Source organism: Salvelinus namaycush, chromosome 5 (assembly GCF_016432855.1).
Source record: "Salvelinus namaycush isolate Seneca chromosome 5, SaNama_1.0, whole genome shotgun sequence".
NCBI lineage: Eukaryota > Metazoa > Chordata > Actinopteri > Salmoniformes > Salmonidae > Salvelinus > Salvelinus namaycush.
In genome coordinates, this window is record NC_052311.1 from 54578614 (window position 1) to 54598846 (window position 20233).

The window sequence follows — 20233 nt, forward strand, 5'->3', positions numbered from 1 at the left end:
ATGTCATTTCCGTCTAATTTTGGAAGCTTCAAATTGGTACTATCGATATGCTATTAAATATATAAAACGTAAATGAATGCAATGTTCTCCTTCTGCGTATTTTACTGTAATGCAATAAACATAAAAAAATACGTTTTAATGTCCCACAATAAATCTAATCTAGTGAGATCTCGGAAGCCCAGAGTACAGAAACAATCAGTCCACATGGTGTCGCCAAAAAAAAATTGTAACTCAATGTTCTATCTGTGGTCGCTGTAAACGCAAGCTACAAACACACTTCCGGCAAATATGAGCGGATATTGCCCTCAACATCCGGTAGGTGAGGTCACACACGTAAACACATGCCGTACGAATCATTTTACTGTGTTACATTATTTGGGGAAGAAGTATAGAGCTTTATACACATTCACGCAATGAAAGTTAAAGTCCTCTCCAGGAATCCGGACGACTATGTCCGTGAGACGAAGTTGGATATCCAGCGTGGTAAGTGCAGAGAGTTAACGTTAGCCAGCTAGTGCACATTAGCTAACTTCACACAGTTCAATCCACTGTAGAGAGCTATAGCTAGCTCAATCAGCACTGGCAAAACAATTTATTCTAACAGTGAATGTAACCTACAGTACCACGGAATTACGACCCGTCCCTCCATCCGTTCGAGGTGCCAAGAGAATACACCCGTGCCCTGAATGCCACCAAGTTGGAGCGCGTGTTCGCCAAGCCGTTCCTGACTTCTCTGGACGGCCACAGGGATGGGGTGAACTGCATGGCCAAGCACCCCAAGAGCCTCTCCACAATGCTGTCCGGCTCCTGCGATGGAGAGGTAGTTAACTAGCTAACTGTACTTTGAGTTAGCAATGGCCTGGTTAAATACGAGTTGATTACAAATCCAATAATTATAGGCTACATGTCTAACTATGGAATGGTCAAACATATAGGATGACAAGCCTGTGCATTGAGATGATGCATCTAAATGACCTGTTTATACTGTAAGACTAACTGATTTGTTTCTCAGCTGAAGGTGTGGAATCTAACCAAACGTGAGTGTGTTCGTACACTCCAGGCCCATGAAGGCTTTGTCAGGGGAGTGGTCGTCCGCTTCTGTGGCACCTCCTTCTTTACGGTACAGTATCTGTTCCACTACCCAGGGTTGTATTCATTAGGGCACACTCTAAACGTTGTGCAATGAACAAGTTCACATAGTACCTCCCCATTCTGGCCCGTTTGCTTTCATTTTCTGTCTAGTGAATACTAATTAGACTAGGGGTGTATTCATTAGTTGGATTCCGTTGCAAAACATTTGGTCTGTTGCAATGGAAACTGTTTACCGTTTACTCTAGGTGCTAAATGGAAGTAAACAGAATGAAACTGGGAGGGACCTATCTGAATTGCTCTAATAGAAACTGTTGTTTTTGTTGCAAAATGTTTTCCATTTGGAGTAAACGGTTTCCATTGCAAAATGTTTTACAACACACAAAATTAATACACCCCTGATTTTATCTCACAGAATGGTTGCCCTCTGCTGAATTGCAGTCTTATGACAACTTCATTATAAATCAACCTCAAATAAACATGCTTGTGTTTCTGAATAACAGGTTGGTGATGACAAGACTATCAAACAGTGGAAGATGGAGACTCCCAGCTACGGAGAGGAAGAGGAACCTCTCAATACTATTCTTGGGAAGGTATGGATGAGGAGTTGTCTGTCTCTGTCATTATTCTGCTCAATGAATATCTCTGAGAGTGTGTCTCTGACCTAACCTATCTGATCTCATTAAGCAACACTGTAAAATGTGCATACCATCGAGTGGACCCATCATTAAAGATTGTGGCTTTAAGCCCATGATGATAAGAATGATGGTTTTGGAGATATTCTCTACAGTCAGGGTGATGATGATGGTTGTTGTAATGTATTCCCTCTAGTCAGTGATGATGAGAATTGAGGATTCACTTTAAAAATGTAACTGAGACCAATGTTTGTTCCTTCCAGTCTGTGTTCACCAGCATCGACCACCACCAGAAGGAGGGTGTGTTTGTAACGTGTGGCCAGCAGGTGGACATCTGGGATGAGCAGCGCAGCAACCCCATCCGCTCCTTCTCCTGGGGCGTGGACAGTTTCAACTGCGTCCGCTTCAACCCTGTAGAGGTAATCAACCCTTTCTCTGTGTGGATTGTAGCAGAAAGTGTTTCAGCGTATGATTCCTGATCAAGGATCAGGTCCTCCATGTCCATATAATTTTGTTAATTATAATCTAAAAGGCAAAGCTGGTCCTAGATTAGCTCTTCTGCTCTGAGACTCTTGGTGAATACGGGCCCTGACATTGCTATAGCACAGACATAAGGCGTAACCCAGACACGTCACAGCGGTTAAAGCTGAAGTATCCGTTTAGAATGTTTTATCACCATCAAATATATAGTAGTGAGAGGAAGTGCAGTCGCGGGTAGTGGGAGAGGATGGAACTAGGTGAAACTGTGCCAACATTTTGCAAATTATCTCATTGTTGAAACAAATTTTTCTGTTCCCAAAACTAGAATCTGTTACGAACACAGTGCACTAATATTTATAGACTTGATGCTTTGCCAAACTGAAAAACGAAATGCGTTGTTTAGGAGTGCAAGGTCAAATTGAGTTTGTGCACACACACACTTCACAGAGGAGGCGTTCCCTAATGGAAATATGCAAATACTAGCTACAACGGGCCAATAGGATCTTGCTAGCTCGTGCTTGGCTTTGCCTACCGCCTTGTTTGTTTTGCCCACTATGCTTCGGTTGCTCAAACTGTAAACGCACAGATGAACTATCTTGTGTTAGTTATAAATATCTTTGGCTATAGCCTCCATACACCAGAATAATGGAGGCTATACCCATATCAGGACTATGTAGGTCAAAGGTTGTATAAAACACAGAATTGTATGTTAGTGGATTTAAAAAAAGTTTGATTCTTGACTTTCCCACTTTCTCCTCAGACTGAACTTCTAGCAAGTTGTGCCTCTGACAGAAGTATTGTGCTGTATGACATGAGGGAAGCTACACCTCTTAAAAAGGTAAATGTCGATGTCCTTGGGTGCATCCCAAATGGCACCCTATTTAGTGCACTACCATTTGGCGAGGGCTCATAGGGTGCCATTTGGGATGCTACCCATTAGAACTGCACGATTAATCAAATTTTAATCTAAATTGAAATATGGACATGCGCAATATCCATATCGCAAGAGGCTGCGATATTTTGAAATGCCACTTAGCCGAAATGCCACTCTGTAACGCCAGTTTTTTAAATGTTTTGTTATATTACTTTAGTTGAAGAGTTCTCCTTCTCTCCTCTGGCCGCTTCCCAATCCCAAACACACAAAACCCCGGCCCCTGTCACTCAAGCAGGCAGTTCCTCGTGCTCAAGATTCACTGCATGCATTGACCAAACAGCATGCAGTCAACAGATTTTTTTTCTAACAAGTACGACGCAGCTTTCCACTTTGCTTCTTAATATACATTTATATTTTCTTTATTATACTATTCGTTTGTGTAACTTGCTCTCTGCAAAACACTAGTTAGCTGAAAATGTGCCTAGAATTTGTTAGCAAGGCTAATCGCTTCCTAGCTAATTCCACTGAGTGCAAATCTTGCTAGCAAACTTTTGCTCTAATATTGGACGGTACCAATGGTGGAGTATATCATCATTGTTTGTGAAACAGCTTGTTCTTAATCAGAGAGGAAAATACAAATAATATTGTAAAATCTTTGTCTAAATGTATCTATTTAAACCTAATTATGGTCCCAATTTATTTATTTAACCAGGTAAATTGACTGAGAACACATTCTCATTTACAGTAACGACTTGGGGAATAGTTACAGGGGTGAGGAAGGAGACAATAGGTAGCCAGATTAGGAATTTAGCCAGGACACCGGGGTTAACACCCCATCTCTTACGATAAGTGCCATGGAATCTTTTGTGACCACCGGGAGTCAGGTCAGAGTCAAGGCAGCAGTGGGATGCAGGGTGGTATGCTGCTGGCCATGGGAAACGCTGACCAACACTTTGGTTCTTACTCTGTCACAACCATCTCCTCCCTTACCTTTTCCTCGTTGTCATGCCAAACAACTGCATGCCAAGTAGCCACTGTATTTCAACCATAACATTTGAATGATCAGATCATTCTATTTCTATGATTCCAACAGTTTAACCAAGTGATTTGATGTAAAATCACAATCTCAATATTTGGTATAAAAATGTCAATTGGATTTTTTTGCCCATATCGTCCAGCCCTACTGCCCATGACTTTGCCCTTTACTAAACTCATTTCCCATTCCATACTGTCCTCTCATTACTGAATGTGTCTAATGGTTAGTGTATTGAAGTATGCATGTGTGATTTCCTATATAGGTAATCATGAATATGAGGAGCAACACTTTGTGCTGGAATCCCATGGAAGCTTATAACTTCACCTGCTCTAATGAAGATTACAAGTGAGTGATGCAATTTAACATGTGTTGAGTTTACAACATGTTCACTACATCACATAGGCCTCATTCATTCCTGGAGAGTATTTTGTGTATTTCCAATGCTAATCATTTTTTTGTTCGTGCAATTGCTTGGGGAGTGATATAATTATTATTACTAATGTACATTTACACTTGTTTTACAATAACAGCATGTCCATCGAGATCTCGTGTTTTTATTTACTGACCTTACACCATGCATGAGAGAAGCATGGTGGTGTGTGTTAACATCTCATCTTTGTATTTATTAACCAACAGCATGCGTTTCCTCCCCCTTCAGTCTGTATACATTTGATATGAGGTACCTGGACAAGCCTGTCACCGTCCACATGGACCATGTCTCAGCCGTGCTGGATGTAGACTACTCTCCAACTGGTAAGGAGTTTGTCTCGGCCAGCTTTGACAAGACCATCCGCATCTTCCCCAAAGACAGTGGGCACAGCAGGTTAGTGGTGCCAGGGGTTCAGACACTGGGTTCCAGCAGATTGATGTATTTATTTTTCTACAGGTGTCGACGTGTTTAGAGATGACGCCGTGCGACAGCCACATTGTGTTCAGTGTGTGTGGTTGTGTGTGTGACTTCACAGGGAGGTGTACCACACCAAGCGCATGCAGCATGTCATCTCCATAAAGTGGTCGTCAGACAGCAAGTACATCCTGAGTGCTTCAGATGAGATGAACATCAGACTGTGGAAGGCCAACGCTGCTGAGAAGTTGGGATTGGTGAGACACAGTCCTCTTCCTCTCCTTTAGAAGTAGTGTACGCACGTCCTGTAACCTGCAGGTGTCGGGGATCAACAGTAATGTCATGAAAGAAAGCTGGATCCCAGAACAAGGTTGAATGCTTACCATTAACCGGTAGGCCTACAGTTGAAGTCGGAAGTTTACATGCACTTAGGTTGGAGTCATTAAAACTCATTTTTCAACCACTCCACAAATTTCTTGTTAACAAACTATAGTTTTGGCAAGTCGATTAGGACATCTACTTTATGCATGACACAAGTAATTTTTCCAGCAATTGTTTACAGACAGATTATTTCACTTCCAATTCACTGTATCACAATTCCAGTGGGTCAGAAGTTTACATACAATAGGTTGACTGTGCCTTTAAACAGCTTAGAAAATTCCAGAAAATGATGTCATGGCTTTAGAAGCTTCTGATAGGCTAATTGACGTCAATTGGAGGTGTACCTGTGGATGTATTTCAAGGCCTACCTTCAAACTCAGTGCCTCTTTGCTTGCCATCATGGGAAAATCAAAAGAAATCAGCCAAGACTCCAGAAAAAAAATTGTAGACCTCCACAAGTCTGGTTCATCCTTGGAAGAAATTTCCAAATGCCTGAAGGTACCACGTACGCAAGTATAAACACCATGGGACCACGCATGGGACCACGCAGCCGCCATACCGCTCAGGAAGGAGACTCATTCTGTCTCCTAGAGATTAATGTACTTTGGTGCGAAAAGTGCAAATCAATCCCAGAACAACAGCAAAGGACCTTGCGAAGATGCTGGAGGAAACAGCAGTCCTATATCGACATAACCTGAAAGGCCGCTCAGCAAGGAAGAAGCCACCGCTCTAAAACCGCCATCAAAAAGCCAGACTACAGTTTGCAAGTGCACTTGGGGACAAAGATGGTACTTTTTGGAGAAATGTCCTCTGGTCTGATGAAACAAAAATAGAACTGTTTGGGCATAATGACCATTGTTATGTTTGGAGGAAAAAGGGGGGAGCTTGCAAGCCGAAGAACACCATCCCAACCGTGAAGCGTGGGGGTGCTTTGCTGCAGGAGGGACTGGTGCACTTCACAAAATAGGTGACATCATGGGGTAGGGAAATGATGTGGATATATTGAAGCAACATCTCAAGACATCAGTCAGGATGTTACAGCTTGGTCGCAAATGGGTCTTCCAAATGGACAATGACCCCAAGCATACTTCCAAAGATGTGTCAAAATGGCTTAAGGACAACAAAGTCAAGGTATTGGAGTGGCCATCACAAAGCCCTGACCTCAATCCCATAGAAAATTTGTGGGCAGAACTGAAAAACCATGTGCGAGCAAGGAGGGCTACAAACCTGACTCAGTTACACCAGCTCTGTCAGGAGGAATGGGCCAAAAATTCACCCAACTTATTGTGGGAAGCTTGTGGAAGGCTACCCGGAACGTTTGACCCGAGTTAAACAATTTAAAGGCAATGCTACCAAATACTAATTGAGTATATGTAAACTTCTGACCACTGGGAATGTGATGAAAGAAATAAAAGCTGAAATAAATAATTCTCTACTATTATTCTGACATTTCACATTCTTAAAATAAAGTGGTGATCCTAACTGACCTAAGACCGGGATTTTTTACTAGGATTAAATGTCAGGAATTGTGAAAAACTGAGTTTAAAAGTATTTGGCTATGGTGTATGTAAACTTCCGACTTCAAATGTATTTGCTAATATTCTGATGCATTTGTTGGAGCTGTGATTTTGACCTTCCGTTTTGTGAATTTGCTGCATTCCTCAACCTGCCATGGCCAGATGCCCACCATGGTACGCTCAGCATGGTAAGAGAGAGGGAGGCAAGGCTGCCAGCAGCAACAGCAGTGGCACTGCCAAGGGCTCTGATGGATGCTGACTGACTTGGAACAGAATCACTTTCAATAAGTACAATGGACCAATAGGGACAGCAGGGCAGGGTTAGTGATAGACTGGAGCTATTTGGAACTCTTGATTACCAATAGACAATTTCTGACCAGTCAGTCAGTCAGTGTGGGCAATGTGGCACTATAGAGTGGATTTAAAGGGATAGTTCACTAAAATGTATGTATGGCAAATAGGGACTGCAACTTTGATAGACTTGAATTACTTAGAGGTGTTACAGCAGGCGAACGTTAGCATCGCCCATCCCAAAACATTGGAATTACATTCTGCCCACTTTGGCATTATATCTGTTATGTTTTCTTCAACCTCTAACACTCTGAATGTTCAAGGCATTATTTACACATTACCTGAAATATAACGTTCTGTTTAGCGTATCTTAAACAGATTCTTACACATAGGCTAGAATAACTCCTTTCCCATCTGATGCCAAAACCAGCATTTAGCCTACAAGGATGAATTGCAAGGGATATGAATGGACGTTTTTCTGTGCCATCTCCAATATCCATCCCCCTTCTGCTTCACTCTTCCTTATTCCCTTAATGCAGCTTAACACTGGAGAATTGGGCAACTTTTGGCACTTGTTTTACTGTCAGTGTATAAGAGGATATTTATTCTGTAGCTTTGCACTTAAACAGATCAGACGAGCCCAGCTGCTATCAGCAGTTTGAATGGGCCCAATCACTTAAAGAGAGCGGCCACTCTGGAAATAATGAAGCATTAACAATCAAGTTGGACTGGAAGGGTCTTTAATTAAAAAGAAATGCTGAATCAAGGCTGACTGTCAGATCTCCGGAAGGGTGGAAGTCTTCAGCCTGTGTTTGTTGTAACTGCAGTGTCTCTCTCTCTGGTTTTTGACTTTTGATGCCTTTCTATGAGCTGACCTTTGACCTCACTGTGTGAACTATACAGGTGGAAGGTGAAAGATCATTTAGTTTTTGTCCCGTGATCCTATTTTTCATGTTACTTGGAGTAATAATGACCATATCATTGCCTTTGACATATATTGTAAATTCACCTTCTGAAATCACACACATTACCGTCCGTATCACACATTCTCATGATAGTCATGAGAAGTATGACCTATATATCCTATACATACAGTGAGTTCCAAAAGTATTGGGCAGGGACACATTCTTTGTTTTGGCTTTGTACGCCAGCGCTTTTCACTCCATATCGGGTGAACCACTTCGAAAGGACAGCATTTTTTGAACATAGTCACCCCATTTTACAGGAACCGAAAGTATTGGTACAAATTCACTTATGTGTATTAAAGTAGTGAAACGTTTAGTATCTGGTCCCATATTCCTAGCACACAATGATTACATTAAACTTGTGACTTGACAAACTTGCATGATGCTTTTGCTGTTTGTTTTGGTTGTGTTTCAGATTTATTTTGTGCCCAATAGAAATGAATGGTAAATAAGGTATTATGTCATACTGGAGTCACTTTTATTGTAAATAAGAACAAAATGTTTCTAAATACTTCTACTTTAATGTGGATGTTACCATGACCAAAACACACAGCTACCATGACCAAAACACACAGCTACCGTGACCAAAACACACAGCAAATGCATCCAACAAGTTTGTAGTCACAAGATGAATGTAATCATTGCGTGCTGGAATATGGGACCAAATACTCAACTTTGACTACTTTAATACACATATAAGTGAATTTGTCCCAATACATTTGGTCCCCTAAAATGGGTGCTGTAATTTCTAAACGGTTCACCCAAAATGGATGAAAATACTCACAAATTAAAGCTGACAGTCTGCACTTTAACCTCAGTCATTGTATCATTTCAAAACCAAAGTGCTGGAATACAGAGAAAAAACAAGACATTTGTCACTGTCCCAATACTTTTGGAGCTCACTGTCTATGGATACACAGCTCATACAGCTACTTAATACATGATTCCATGTGTGTTATTTCATAGTTTTGACGTCTTCACTATTATTCTACAATGTAGAAAATAGTAAAAAATAAAGGAAAAACCCTTGAATGAGTAGGTGTCCAAGCTTTTGACTGGTACTTTGTTTTTAGTCGAGCAGTAGTAAATACAATCTCTCTGGCCGTGGTTTCAGAGGTTCTCTAAGTGGCCACTCTTCCAGGGCTTTTATTCTAATTATAATCAATTCAATTTGTTGGAGATTAGCTAATAGCTGCTGATGATGTTGAGGTACACTGCTTCGCTTAGACCAGGCCAACAGCCTGTTAAATGTTATTTATGAAAACCTGAACAACATTTAGAGTGAAAAAGGAGCAGAGCAACACTGACTCTGCAGAGTTCTCTATGGCCTATACACTCTTTCAACACCCAATGAGTAGTAGGCTTAAGGTGTTAAACAAATCAAAATATATTTTATATTTCAGATTCTTCAAAGTAGCCACCATTTGCCTTGACAGCACCATTTGCCTTGACAGCAGAATGCTGTGGTAGCCATGCTGGTTAAGTGTGCCTTATTCTAAATAAATCACTGACGGTGTCACCAGCAAAGCACCATCACACCTCCTCCTCCATGCTTCACAGTGGGAACCACACATGCAGAGATAATCCGTTCACCTATTCTGCGTCTCAAAAAGATGGCAGTTGCAACCAAAAATCTAAAATTTGGACTCATCAGACCAAAGGACAGATTTCCACCGGTCTAATGTCCATTGCTTGTGTTTCTTGGCCCAAGAAAGTTTTTCTTCTTATTGGTGTCCTTTAGTAGTGGTTTCTTTGCAGCAATCTGACCATGAAGGCCTGATTTCACGCAGTCTCTGAATAGTTGATGTTAAAAAATATATATATTTTGAGCTCCCTGCCTTTTGATAACCACTCGGCGTGAAAGGGAAAAATGTCATGCTCTTATCCAGTGGAAATGTCATAATAGGCCTACCTGATTACTTCTTATCCCTTGTGGCTTTATAGGATATTTCTACCTAGTTGGCAATAGAAGTAACTTGTTAGGTTTATAATTTATTTATATTTGGATTACATTTTGATGAACTAAATGACAAATGATTTTGAGATACAAAGACGCTATTATAAATTAAATGAAACTGTTCCACGAAAATGTGCGTATGAAAACCATAACTGGCTCGCAGATCAGATCGGTAGTAATGGTAAGATAAATTGCCATTCCACATGAGGAAGTTTGCCGACTTCTCATATAGCCTATTACCGGCAGTTTCAGGAGCTTAACTGCAGAATCTGCAAAATCCAGGAGGAGCGGGAGGAGGATGGTCTGGACAGGTTTTTTCTTTTCTTCTGGTTATCTTGATCTCTGACTCCCTCTTGAGTTATTTGTGTCTTATTTCATCAAACTGTGAGCTTAAAGCATCAGACAAGCTCAATGCATATATTTTTGATTTTATTGAGACTCATACGGTGTGTCTATATATGGAAAATACACGTTTAAAAATGTTGACTGGTCAAACGATTGGTCGAAAGAACAGACTTTCAGTGATCCAATATTTATTTTTCAGGGACAGCCCTATACTGTAGATAATAGCAAATATTTTACCATCTTATAACTAATATCGTTCAGTCATAATATCCAAGTTACAAAGATCAGCGAGCAGTAGTAGGTGTTAAAGATAACTGTCAATCCAAAGATGAACATTTCAACCCTGCTTTTCGCCATGGTTCAACATCCCAGGGGACATAGTCATATAGTTATACCATTTTATTTAGATTTCAGTGTTGTGATTATGGTCTGGTAATTAGTGTATACTGATAAATGAGGCACCCAAGTAGACCTCAGTAGTAGATTGAAATCTCTTGGTTCTCTTTCTCTCTTTTCTCTCCCTTTCTTTCTTTTTCTCTCTCTTCTTACCTGCTATTTCTCTTCCTCTATCTGTCGTCGTCACTCCCCCCCGTGGTCTAGCTGACTCCTAGGGAGAAGGCAGCTGTGAACTACAGCCAGAAGCTGAAGGAGAAGTTCCAGCACCACCCTCAGATCCGCCGCATCTCGCGCCACCGCCACCTGCCCAAGTCCATCTACAGCCAGAGCAAGGAGCTGCGTGTCATGAACGAGGCTCGCCGCAGGAAGTATGGGCTCCTTCTTTACCCATGCCTCTACTGTCTACCCTACAGTGGCTTTCTGTTCTCAACTCTACCTGCACATATCCTCAATACTCTTGTTTTTACAGTCAAACCACAGAAGTCTATATATTACAGTATGTATATCAGTAGAATTGGCTTCTTTGTGTTCTTGGTAAGGTTAGTGTGGTTTTGGATCTTATTTGTCTCTGTGTTGATGGGAGGAGGTTTTCGGGTGGTTGACCTGGTCTTTGGCCTCACCACAAAGGAAACTGTCAATCTCTTAACACAGTAGGTTTAGAACTACCCTGGCCTCTGTCCAACTATGGCAGAAGGTCCTCATAGTGTCCGTCTAGTGGTTAAGGCCGTAGCTGGCTGCCAGAATAGGTCTGACTGCCCTACCAAGGCACACTTACCCTAATGGGTAACAGGACTGATAGGACAGGATGGTCCCTCATGGCTTGGTCATCATGGGCTTTTTGCTCATTTACACTAAAGTCTCTAAGGGGAAATGATGGTGCCATCATGACCAGTTGATGATTAATCAAATATTAGTCCGTGTTGATTTTTGGTCCTGAAACGTAACACATTGTAATATGTCATCCATGTGTACCTTGGAGCTGTGACTGAAGGCAGTGTAGCCTACAGTCTCTTTGTGTATTTTTAAGATGACGTCAGTTTTAGTGTATTCTACATTTTATGACATCAGGCCACCTGCTTGGCACTAACTCCTTTGTGTACTCTGCTAACGTTTCTCTCTCTCCCTGTGTGAATATTCTCATGAATTGGCTCCTGATGTTTGAGTTATTCATTGTTGCCTCATTGTGTGTCCCAGGGAGAGGAACGTACGCAAGCACAGCAAGCCTGGCTCCATGCCCGTGGTGACGGAGAAAGAGAAACATGTCGTCACCGTGGTGAAATAGAAGGAACATGGACGCCAGTGACCGTGTGGCATTGGAGGACTAAAGGACTACTCTGTCTCTACACACACCTGGGCCACGTTCAGAAACACACAACTAATGTTGCAAAATGTCGGTAAGTTTCCCAAAATTCTCTGGTTTTCCAGAAATTCCAGATACCTGGATTTCCTGCTTGTTCCCTCATGATTCCAGGACACAGGAGGTTGGTGGCACCTTAATTGGGGAGGACGGGCTCGCGGTAATAACTGGAGCAGAATGGGATCAAATACATGGTTTCCATGTGTTTGATGTCATTCCATTTGCTCCGTTCCGGCTATTATTATGAGCCGTCCTCCCCTCAGCAGCCTCCTATGTTCCAGGAATATTCCAAACGGGATTTCTGACAAACCTGGCTATTTGGGAAAGATACCAGAATTTTGCAACCCTGCACACAACGTTATGTGTCCCTTCAGTTATATTCATGACATTCTGATCTGCAACGGTCAAAAGGCTGCACCCTCCTGAACACAACCCTATCTAAGACTCTGAAAGAACTCATTCCACCTCTCCAAGGCTTATTACAAAAGACAACGATGGGTCAATATTTTGAAGTTTGTTGACGTAAGTGTCCCAACTGTCATGGTAAAACTTTGTACCCCCAGATGATGATTTCATGAATGCTATTGTTGGAACATTATTTTGGGATGTTATTGTATTGAAATAAGAATACACTAGAAACCAAGAAGAACGACATCTGTCAAATATCCCCAGAACATTTATTTTAGTATTTTAGGAACCATCTTGAAAATGTTTGGCCTCGCTACACCACCACATACCTTCAGGTATTGTGTGTGTACTGATTCAGTAACCTTAAAGATTGCATGATGCTACGGGTTGTTTCTATTGATACTGTTTTTTGTATTTATTGATACACTGCTAATAAAGATGTGGTATGATATATTTGGGTCTGATATGAATACTGTTTTTTGGTAGGCAAAATACACTGATTCTCATAGCGATGCAACGATACTTTTCAACGCTTGTTTCTTAAGTTTAAAAAAACGAAGTATACAATTAATATCCAAGGGCTCAGATTACCATAATTTGTGTGTTGTTTGGCACATGAGTAATATAGGTGGTATAACAATGGATACATTATAGGAGTAAAATCCTAAAAACAGTCTACTGATATATGGGGATGGCACAAGTGATGGTAAAAAGGGTGATTGTTTCTGAATTGTCATTTTAATGTGCCTGAGTTCTAGTAACCAAGGAGGTATGTGTTGTAATTGATATACCCATGTTGCAGGGCCGACAAAGACACAATTAGACTGACTTACCAATGTTTTTGGATTCATTTTGTACCAGTGATTTCTTAACATTGTGACTCAAGGTGGATGATCTTGTATAGGGGTTACTATAGATGCAGGTTTCGTTGGCTGTGACGCGTGCTAAGTATGCCACCAGAAAGGATCCACAAAGTTGCCTTCATGTGGACACCAACTGGAAAAGAGCAAGCGAGGCAGGCCAAAAACTACCTAGCGACGGATAGTAGTGGCTGAGCTAGAAGTGATGGGTCTCATGGGATAGCACAAGCTGTGGCCGAAGATGCAGACTGATGGCAGAAGATTGTTGCAGCCTTATGTACCACCCGAGATACAAAGAGGATTAAGTAAAGCAGTAGCTACAAGTTCAACACACTTTTATCAGTGTTTTGGTGTTTAATGATTTCTTGGCATTCTGACTCAAAGTGGATGAGCTTGTGTTGGGCTCAGTGTATTGATGCTAATGGACTTAGTCTTAATGAGGTGTAGTGTTCAATCCACTTTATCACTGCAGGATTTAGATAGGATTATGAAATAAGTCATGAGCATCATATCAAACCTGGATCATGAGCACGGTTTGGGAAGGGGGGATGTTAGGGCTGGGCCTTGGAATGAGGGTTTAGGGCTGGGCCTTGGGATGAGGGGTTAGGGCTGGGTCTTCTGATGAGGGGTTATGGCTGGGCCTTGGTATGAGGGGTTAGTGCTGGGCCTTGGGATGAGGGGTTAGGGCTGGGCCTTGGGATGAGGGGTTAGGGCTGGGTCTTGGAATGAGGGTTTAGGGCTGGGCCTTGGGATAAGGGGTTAGGGCTGGGTCTTCTGATGAGGGGTTATGGCTGGGCCTTGGTATGAGGGGCTAGTGCTGGGTCTTGGGATGAGGGGTTAGGGCTGGGCCTTGGGATGAGGGGTTAGGGCTGGGTCTTCTGATGAGGGTTTAGGGCTGGGTCTTCTGATGAGGGGTTATGGCTGGGCCTTGGAATGAGGGGTTAGGGCTGGGTCTTCTGATGAGGGGTTAGGGCTGGGCCTTGGTATGAGGGGTTATGGCTGGGCCTTGGGATGAGGGGTTAGGGCTGGGCCTTGGGATGAGGGGTTAGGGCTGGGCCTTCTGATGAGCGGTTATGGCTGGGCCTTGGGATGAGGGGTTATGGCTGGGCCTTGGGATGAGGGGTTAGGGCTGGGCCTTGGGATGAGGGGTTAGGGCTGGGCCTTGGGATGAGGGGTTATGGCTGGGCCTTCTGATGAGGGGTTATGGCTGGGCCTTGGGATGAGGGGTTATGGCTGGGCCTTGGGATGAGGGGTTAGGGCTGGGCCTTGGGATGAGGGGTTATTGCTCGGCCTTGGGATGAGGGGTTAGGGCTGGGCCTTCTGATGAGGGGTTATGGCTGGGCCTTGGGATGAGGGGTTAGGGCTGGGCCTTGGTATGAGGGGTTAGGGCTGGGCCTTGGGATGAGGGGTTAGGGTTGGGCCTTGGGATGAGGGATTATGGCTGGGCCTTGGTATGAGGGGTTATGGCTGGGCCTTGGGATGAGGGGTTAGAGCTGGGCCTTGGGATGAGGGGTTAGGGCTGGGCCTTGGGGGGTTAGGGCTGGGCCTTGAAATGAGTGGTTAGAACTGGGCCTTCGGATGAGGGGTCACGGTCTGGACATTGGGATGAGGGGGTTGGGCCTTGAGTTGGGGTGAGAGGGGATAAGAGGGGTGTTTGACATGATGGGACTAAAAAGTTAAGAAGCAGTGTCACAAGAAGCAGCTGATAAATCAATGATAGACATGGATTGTGTTGGTGCTAGCTTTTTTCTAGGACAAATGTTTCTTTATTTTTTATTATTATACCTGGATGGTTAAAAGTAGTCTAAAGTGTTACCAAATCAGGAATAAGAATGCTGTATAACACAATTTTATTCATACCTCCAGTTGGAGAGGCAATCCTATCGGAAGATAACTTCCACAATATGCTACTGCACCACATAACAAACTGGACAGCGACATGGTGTTGAAATGCACATTTCTAGTGTGCCAGTTTTATCGTGTGCTGATGAAGCTTTTAACTTTCGCTATACATTTAACATCACTTTTCTTCAGAAAATGCTCTTTAACAGGCAAATGTTTTGTATAATCTGGTCCAGCTGTAAAGGATTTATAGTCCGTGTTTTGCAAATGCCTGATGTCAATGAAAATACGTCGACAAGCGCCCCTCTCCCCTTCCTTTTTCATGAAGCCACTCGCGCTCAGCTTTGTTCTACGCGTCTCCATCGCTCCGCCTACTCTTCCAATCGGGATTTTTTCATTGCATCCATTTTTGTGCATTTAAGAAATCTCCAAGAATTATAAACCTGGAGGAAAGCGAGAAAGAGAGAGTGTGGGGCTAGGACTCGAAAGAAAAACAAACAAACAAGGGAAGAGGCGAAGTCTTTATTTCAACATGCGAGCAAACCTATTCTAAAGGATGACCGCGATGGGTTAGACAGGATTTAACATGATTGCAAAATAAAAGGCAAGAGCTCTATTCTATATTTCTCTACAATCCATCCGTGAATGGAGAAGGATAAATGTGTTTGGAATGCTTGTTTCCAGAAGACCGTATATGTTGGTTATAAAACCAAATGGCCTCTGTCCAGCATCTCCAGTGTCTATCTCATAGGTTACTGGACTTGGGGAGTTTGTGTGAGAATTAGGCGATGATTCTGTTGGATATGTGTATTGTGATCCTCACCTATTAATTTCTCTGTATTTATTATGAGCTGTAGCAGCCTGCTATACCAGAACCGCTGAATCCCAATCAGATAACGTTCATGTATTGGGTGGAGATTGAGGCTATATAGAATTCATGTCTGCATCCCTTGTAAAAAGTAACATTTTGACACATTGTGTCTTATTCTTAAAGCCCAAATATAATGGAATGCGTCAGAATATGTGTGAACAATCCAACCGATATGTCTTGCTAATGGGTATGATTATGAATACAAGAACCACATAAGTGGAATATTGCAGCCTAATATTAGAGTAGCAATCTGATTTTGCAATTTGGAAATGTTCTATTACAATTAAGTCTATGCATTCTATCACTCAATGTTGGTATATTTAAAAAATATATATGTTATTATTACTTTTTAGCAATTGTGTGTAGCGATGTCAGCTCCACTCGGGCCCCGGGGCCCATGCGCTTCCCCGCCGACTGGAGCCCTGCACGACCTGCCGGACCTCAGCCATCTCACGGAGGATGAGAGGAAGATCATCCTGGGCGTCATGGACCGACAGAAAAAGGAAGATGAGAAGGAACAGTCAATGCTAAAGTAAGCCATTATAATTCACTATCATTCAAACGTGTGAGAGAGAGAGTGAAGAAAGAGAGAGAGTCATTGTGGGGACATCGCGCGCTAACTGTCACGTCAGCTCTGCTCGTGCAGTGGGTGCTGGGTTGGGGTAACCCTGTTGTAACTGGTTGTCGCGAGCTGGAGCTGATCACATTGCAAGGTTACGTAGCCTACGTCCTGCACATATTGACTGTTCTAATGGGCTAATCGTTCTGAGTGGAGAGAATATATGATATTTATTAACATCATTGCCTCTAGAAATAGCGTTTACAATAAAGCAGCATATTGGCTATGCATTTAGTGTGTTCTCCAATAGATGTTCGGATAATATGAGCAGGGAGAAGGATCTTTGAGTCGACTGAATATGCTTCAGTGGCCTATGTCTTTCAACAGTTAGCAATACATTTCAATCCTAGGCTATTAAGCGGCCTTCTCACTCTGTTGGCTTTGGGTTGGGTTAGCAACGGGCGCCATCTTCGCGTCAAATCATACTACTTCCTTTTCAATCACGTACATATTACACAACAACGATTAAACAATTGCGTTTGAAGAAATAATGAGATATATCCTGTATAATGATTTTCAACGTTAGCCTATCTGTCAGACTATACTGCATCAGTGCTATGGAAACGGAAACATTCCCTCTCCTGTGTATGCAGAATCAGATCTCGCTGAGCATTTCAGCACCACGGCGCTGTCCACTTCTAGGCATAGAGCAGCAGCACAGTTCGATGCCGCTCACGCGTGTAGATAGACCATTCAATGATATTCATAGGCTAAGCTTTGTGTGCCAAATTATTGGCATGCTTTTGACAAAGCTTTTAGTGTAATACTAAATCTTGAACACAGTTATCTCTATGTTGTCCCTTCCTGCAGATACTGCATTATCCTTATGAAACTTTAACCGTTTCTGTTTACATAGACTGTAACTTTCTTCATTGTTTGTGGAAAAGTCTCAAACGGTCCTCTATTTTACTGTGGTTTTGGGATTATAATAAGACTACTGAATTTTTTTCATCTACTTGCCTCTCCTTAAGTCTATGGAATTTGAATAGATATGAGGAGATATTGTTTCACAGGTTGGTTCTGAGGAGTTCCCTTGTGAATCTGCACAGTGGTTCAAGGGTCAACATGCAGGTTTTTCCAAAGAGCCTTTTGGATTCCAGATGTCAGGCCTTTTCTTAGTCCCAAATGGCACACTGTTTCCTTTATAATGCATTACTGTACCCTATGGGCCCTGCTCAAAAGTAGTGCACTCTATAGGGAATAGAGTACTATTTGGGATGCACACCTTGTCTGAAGTACCTTCAGAAACTGTGATGTCATGTGTCAGGCTTTTCAAGGGCATTCAAAGCTGATGATTTCCGTCATCGGGTAAATATTAACAGTTGGGTTTGTTCTGATGGGGACTGGGGAGGAAGTCGCCTAGTGGAGCAATACTGTGGTAAATATGACTCACAGACTCCAAGATAACGGCAGGCAGGCCACCTCAGTTTGTGCTGCTGCCTGCGTGTGAATCATCCCTGGCTGTTTTTCCCCATCGCTGAGTGCTTTTTGTATTTCTCTCTCTCTCTCTCTCTCTCTCTCTCTCTCTCTCTCTCTCTCTCTCTCTCTCTCTCTCTCTCTCTCTCTCTGTGTCTCTCTCTCTCTCTCTCTCTGTCAGAGAGAGAGAGAGAGAGACAGGGAGATACAGGGAGAGACAGAGATACAGGGAGAGACAGGGAGAGACAGAGAGAGAGAGAGACAGGGAGAGACAGAGAGAGACAGGGAGAGACAGTGAGAGACAGAGAGATACAGAGAGATACAGAGAGATACAGGGAGAGACAGGGAGAAAGAGAGACAGGGAGAGAGACAGAGGGAGACAGAGGGAGACAGGGAGAGACAGAGAGAGGCAGGGAGAGACAGAGAGAGACATGGAGAGACAGAGAGAGACATGGAGAGACAGGGAGAGACAGAGAGAGGCAGGGAGACAGAGAGAGAAAGACAGGGAGAGACAGAGAGAGAGAGACAGGGAGAGACAGAGAGAGACAGCGAGAGACAGGGAGAGACAGTGAGAGACAGGGAGAGAGAGAGAGAGAGAGAGAGAGAGAGACAGAAAGAGAGACAGGAACAGACAGAGGGAGAGACAGTGTGAGACAGGGAGAGACAGAGAGAGGCAGGGAGAGACCGAGAGAGACAGAGAGACAGAGAGAGACAGAGGGAGAGACAGGGAGAGAGAGGTAGAAAGAGATACAGGGAGAGACAGGGAGATACAGAGAGAGAGACAGGGAGAGAAACAAGGAGAGACAGGGAGAGACAGGGAGAGACAGGGAGAGAGACAGAGAGAGACAGAGTGAGAGAGAGACAGGGAGAGACATAGAGAGACAGGGAGAGACAGAGAGAGAGAGACAGGGAGAGACAGAGTGAGAGACAGGGCGAGACAGAGAGAGAGACCACTGCACAACAGCAGAACCTGAGATGTCAAAAATTTCAAAAATATAAAACAATTAGAGAGTGTCATTTCCCAAAATCTGAAACCCTTATTCAAGGTTTCAAAGACCTCTCTGATGAGAGTAGGCTACCCGTCCTGTTGGGGGAGAACGCAGAGAGCTGTGGGTTGGCAGCGCACTACATTGCTGCCTGTCATAAGTTGAGGGACAGTGTCTGACAGACCAATCAGCCTGCACATGTACTCTACTGTATGCTTATTGTTATTGTTGAATGTATGGTTATTTTGACACTTGGTTATTGTTGTTACTGTTGTCCCGTTGACAATTTAGATTCTCATTTTTATATTGTAAATATCCAAAATAAGCTTTGGCAATACAGTGTTGCGTCATGCCAATAAAGCAAATTGAATTGAATTGAATTGAGAGACAGGGAGAGAGAGAGAGGGAGAGACAGGCAGCGACAGAGAGAGTCAAGGAGAGACAGAGAGAGAGACAGGGAGAGAGAGAGAGTGAGAGACAGGGAGAGACAGAGAGAGAGACAGGGAGAGAGACAGGGAGAGACAGAGAGAGAGACAGGGAGAGAGACAGGGAGAGAGACAGGGAGAGACAGGGAGAGAGACAGGGAGAGACAGAGAGAGAGACAGGGAGAGATAGGGAGAGAGACAGGGAGAGAGACAGGGAGAGATAGGGAGAGAGACAGGGAGAGACAGGGAGAGAGACAAGGAGAGAGACAAGCCTCCAGGTGTGTAGGGCTTGCCAAGTCCCTGTCCCTGCTACCAAGACAATGGTAGACAATTCAGAATGTCCTCTCTAAGAATGACTATGCTGCTGAATTACATGTCAATACATAGTGACATGAATGGAGGAGAACCCATTGACTTCCCAGAGCCCATGTGTCTGAACCCTCTGTCATTTTTCCTCCATAACAATTAACACAATATTGTTTGTTATTGTTTGAAGGGTGAGTGAGATGTGGTATTTAAAGAAACAGCCGTGTACATAATCTTGATATTATTAGATAATGTACCAGTTACACTAAATAGCCAATCAAATGTTCAAGTTGGGGTGCAGGGGTATTCACCTCTGACGCCACGAGGTCCAGA

General features: G+C 43.1%; 2 protein-coding genes across 2 annotated transcripts in view; both read left to right on the top strand.

Annotated features, from left to right (window-relative positions):
- Nucleotides 1–35: 35 nt before the first annotated feature.
- LOC120048502 (DDB1- and CUL4-associated factor 13-like) lies at nt 36–13028 on the top strand. Its single transcript, XM_038994535.1, has 11 exons — nt 36–483; nt 621–820; nt 1013–1120; nt 1593–1682; nt 1988–2143; nt 2965–3042; nt 4377–4459; nt 4773–4937; nt 5080–5215; nt 11015–11178; nt 12005–13028. The coding sequence occupies exons 1-11, from the start codon at nt 414–416 to the stop codon at nt 12090–12092; spliced, it is 1338 nt and encodes a 445-aa protein (XP_038850463.1). The 5' UTR covers nt 36–413; the 3' UTR covers nt 12093–13028.
- A 3488-nt stretch (nt 13029–16516) lies between these two features.
- Nucleotides 16517–20233, top strand: part of LOC120047193 (regulating synaptic membrane exocytosis protein 2-like) — a 221937-nt gene continuing 218220 nt past the window's right edge. Inside the window, exon 1 of the mRNA XM_038992724.1 lies at nt 16517–16680. Coding sequence (XP_038848652.1) covers nt 16517–16680 — 164 coding nt within the window. The remainder of the gene's footprint in view (nt 16681–20233) is intronic.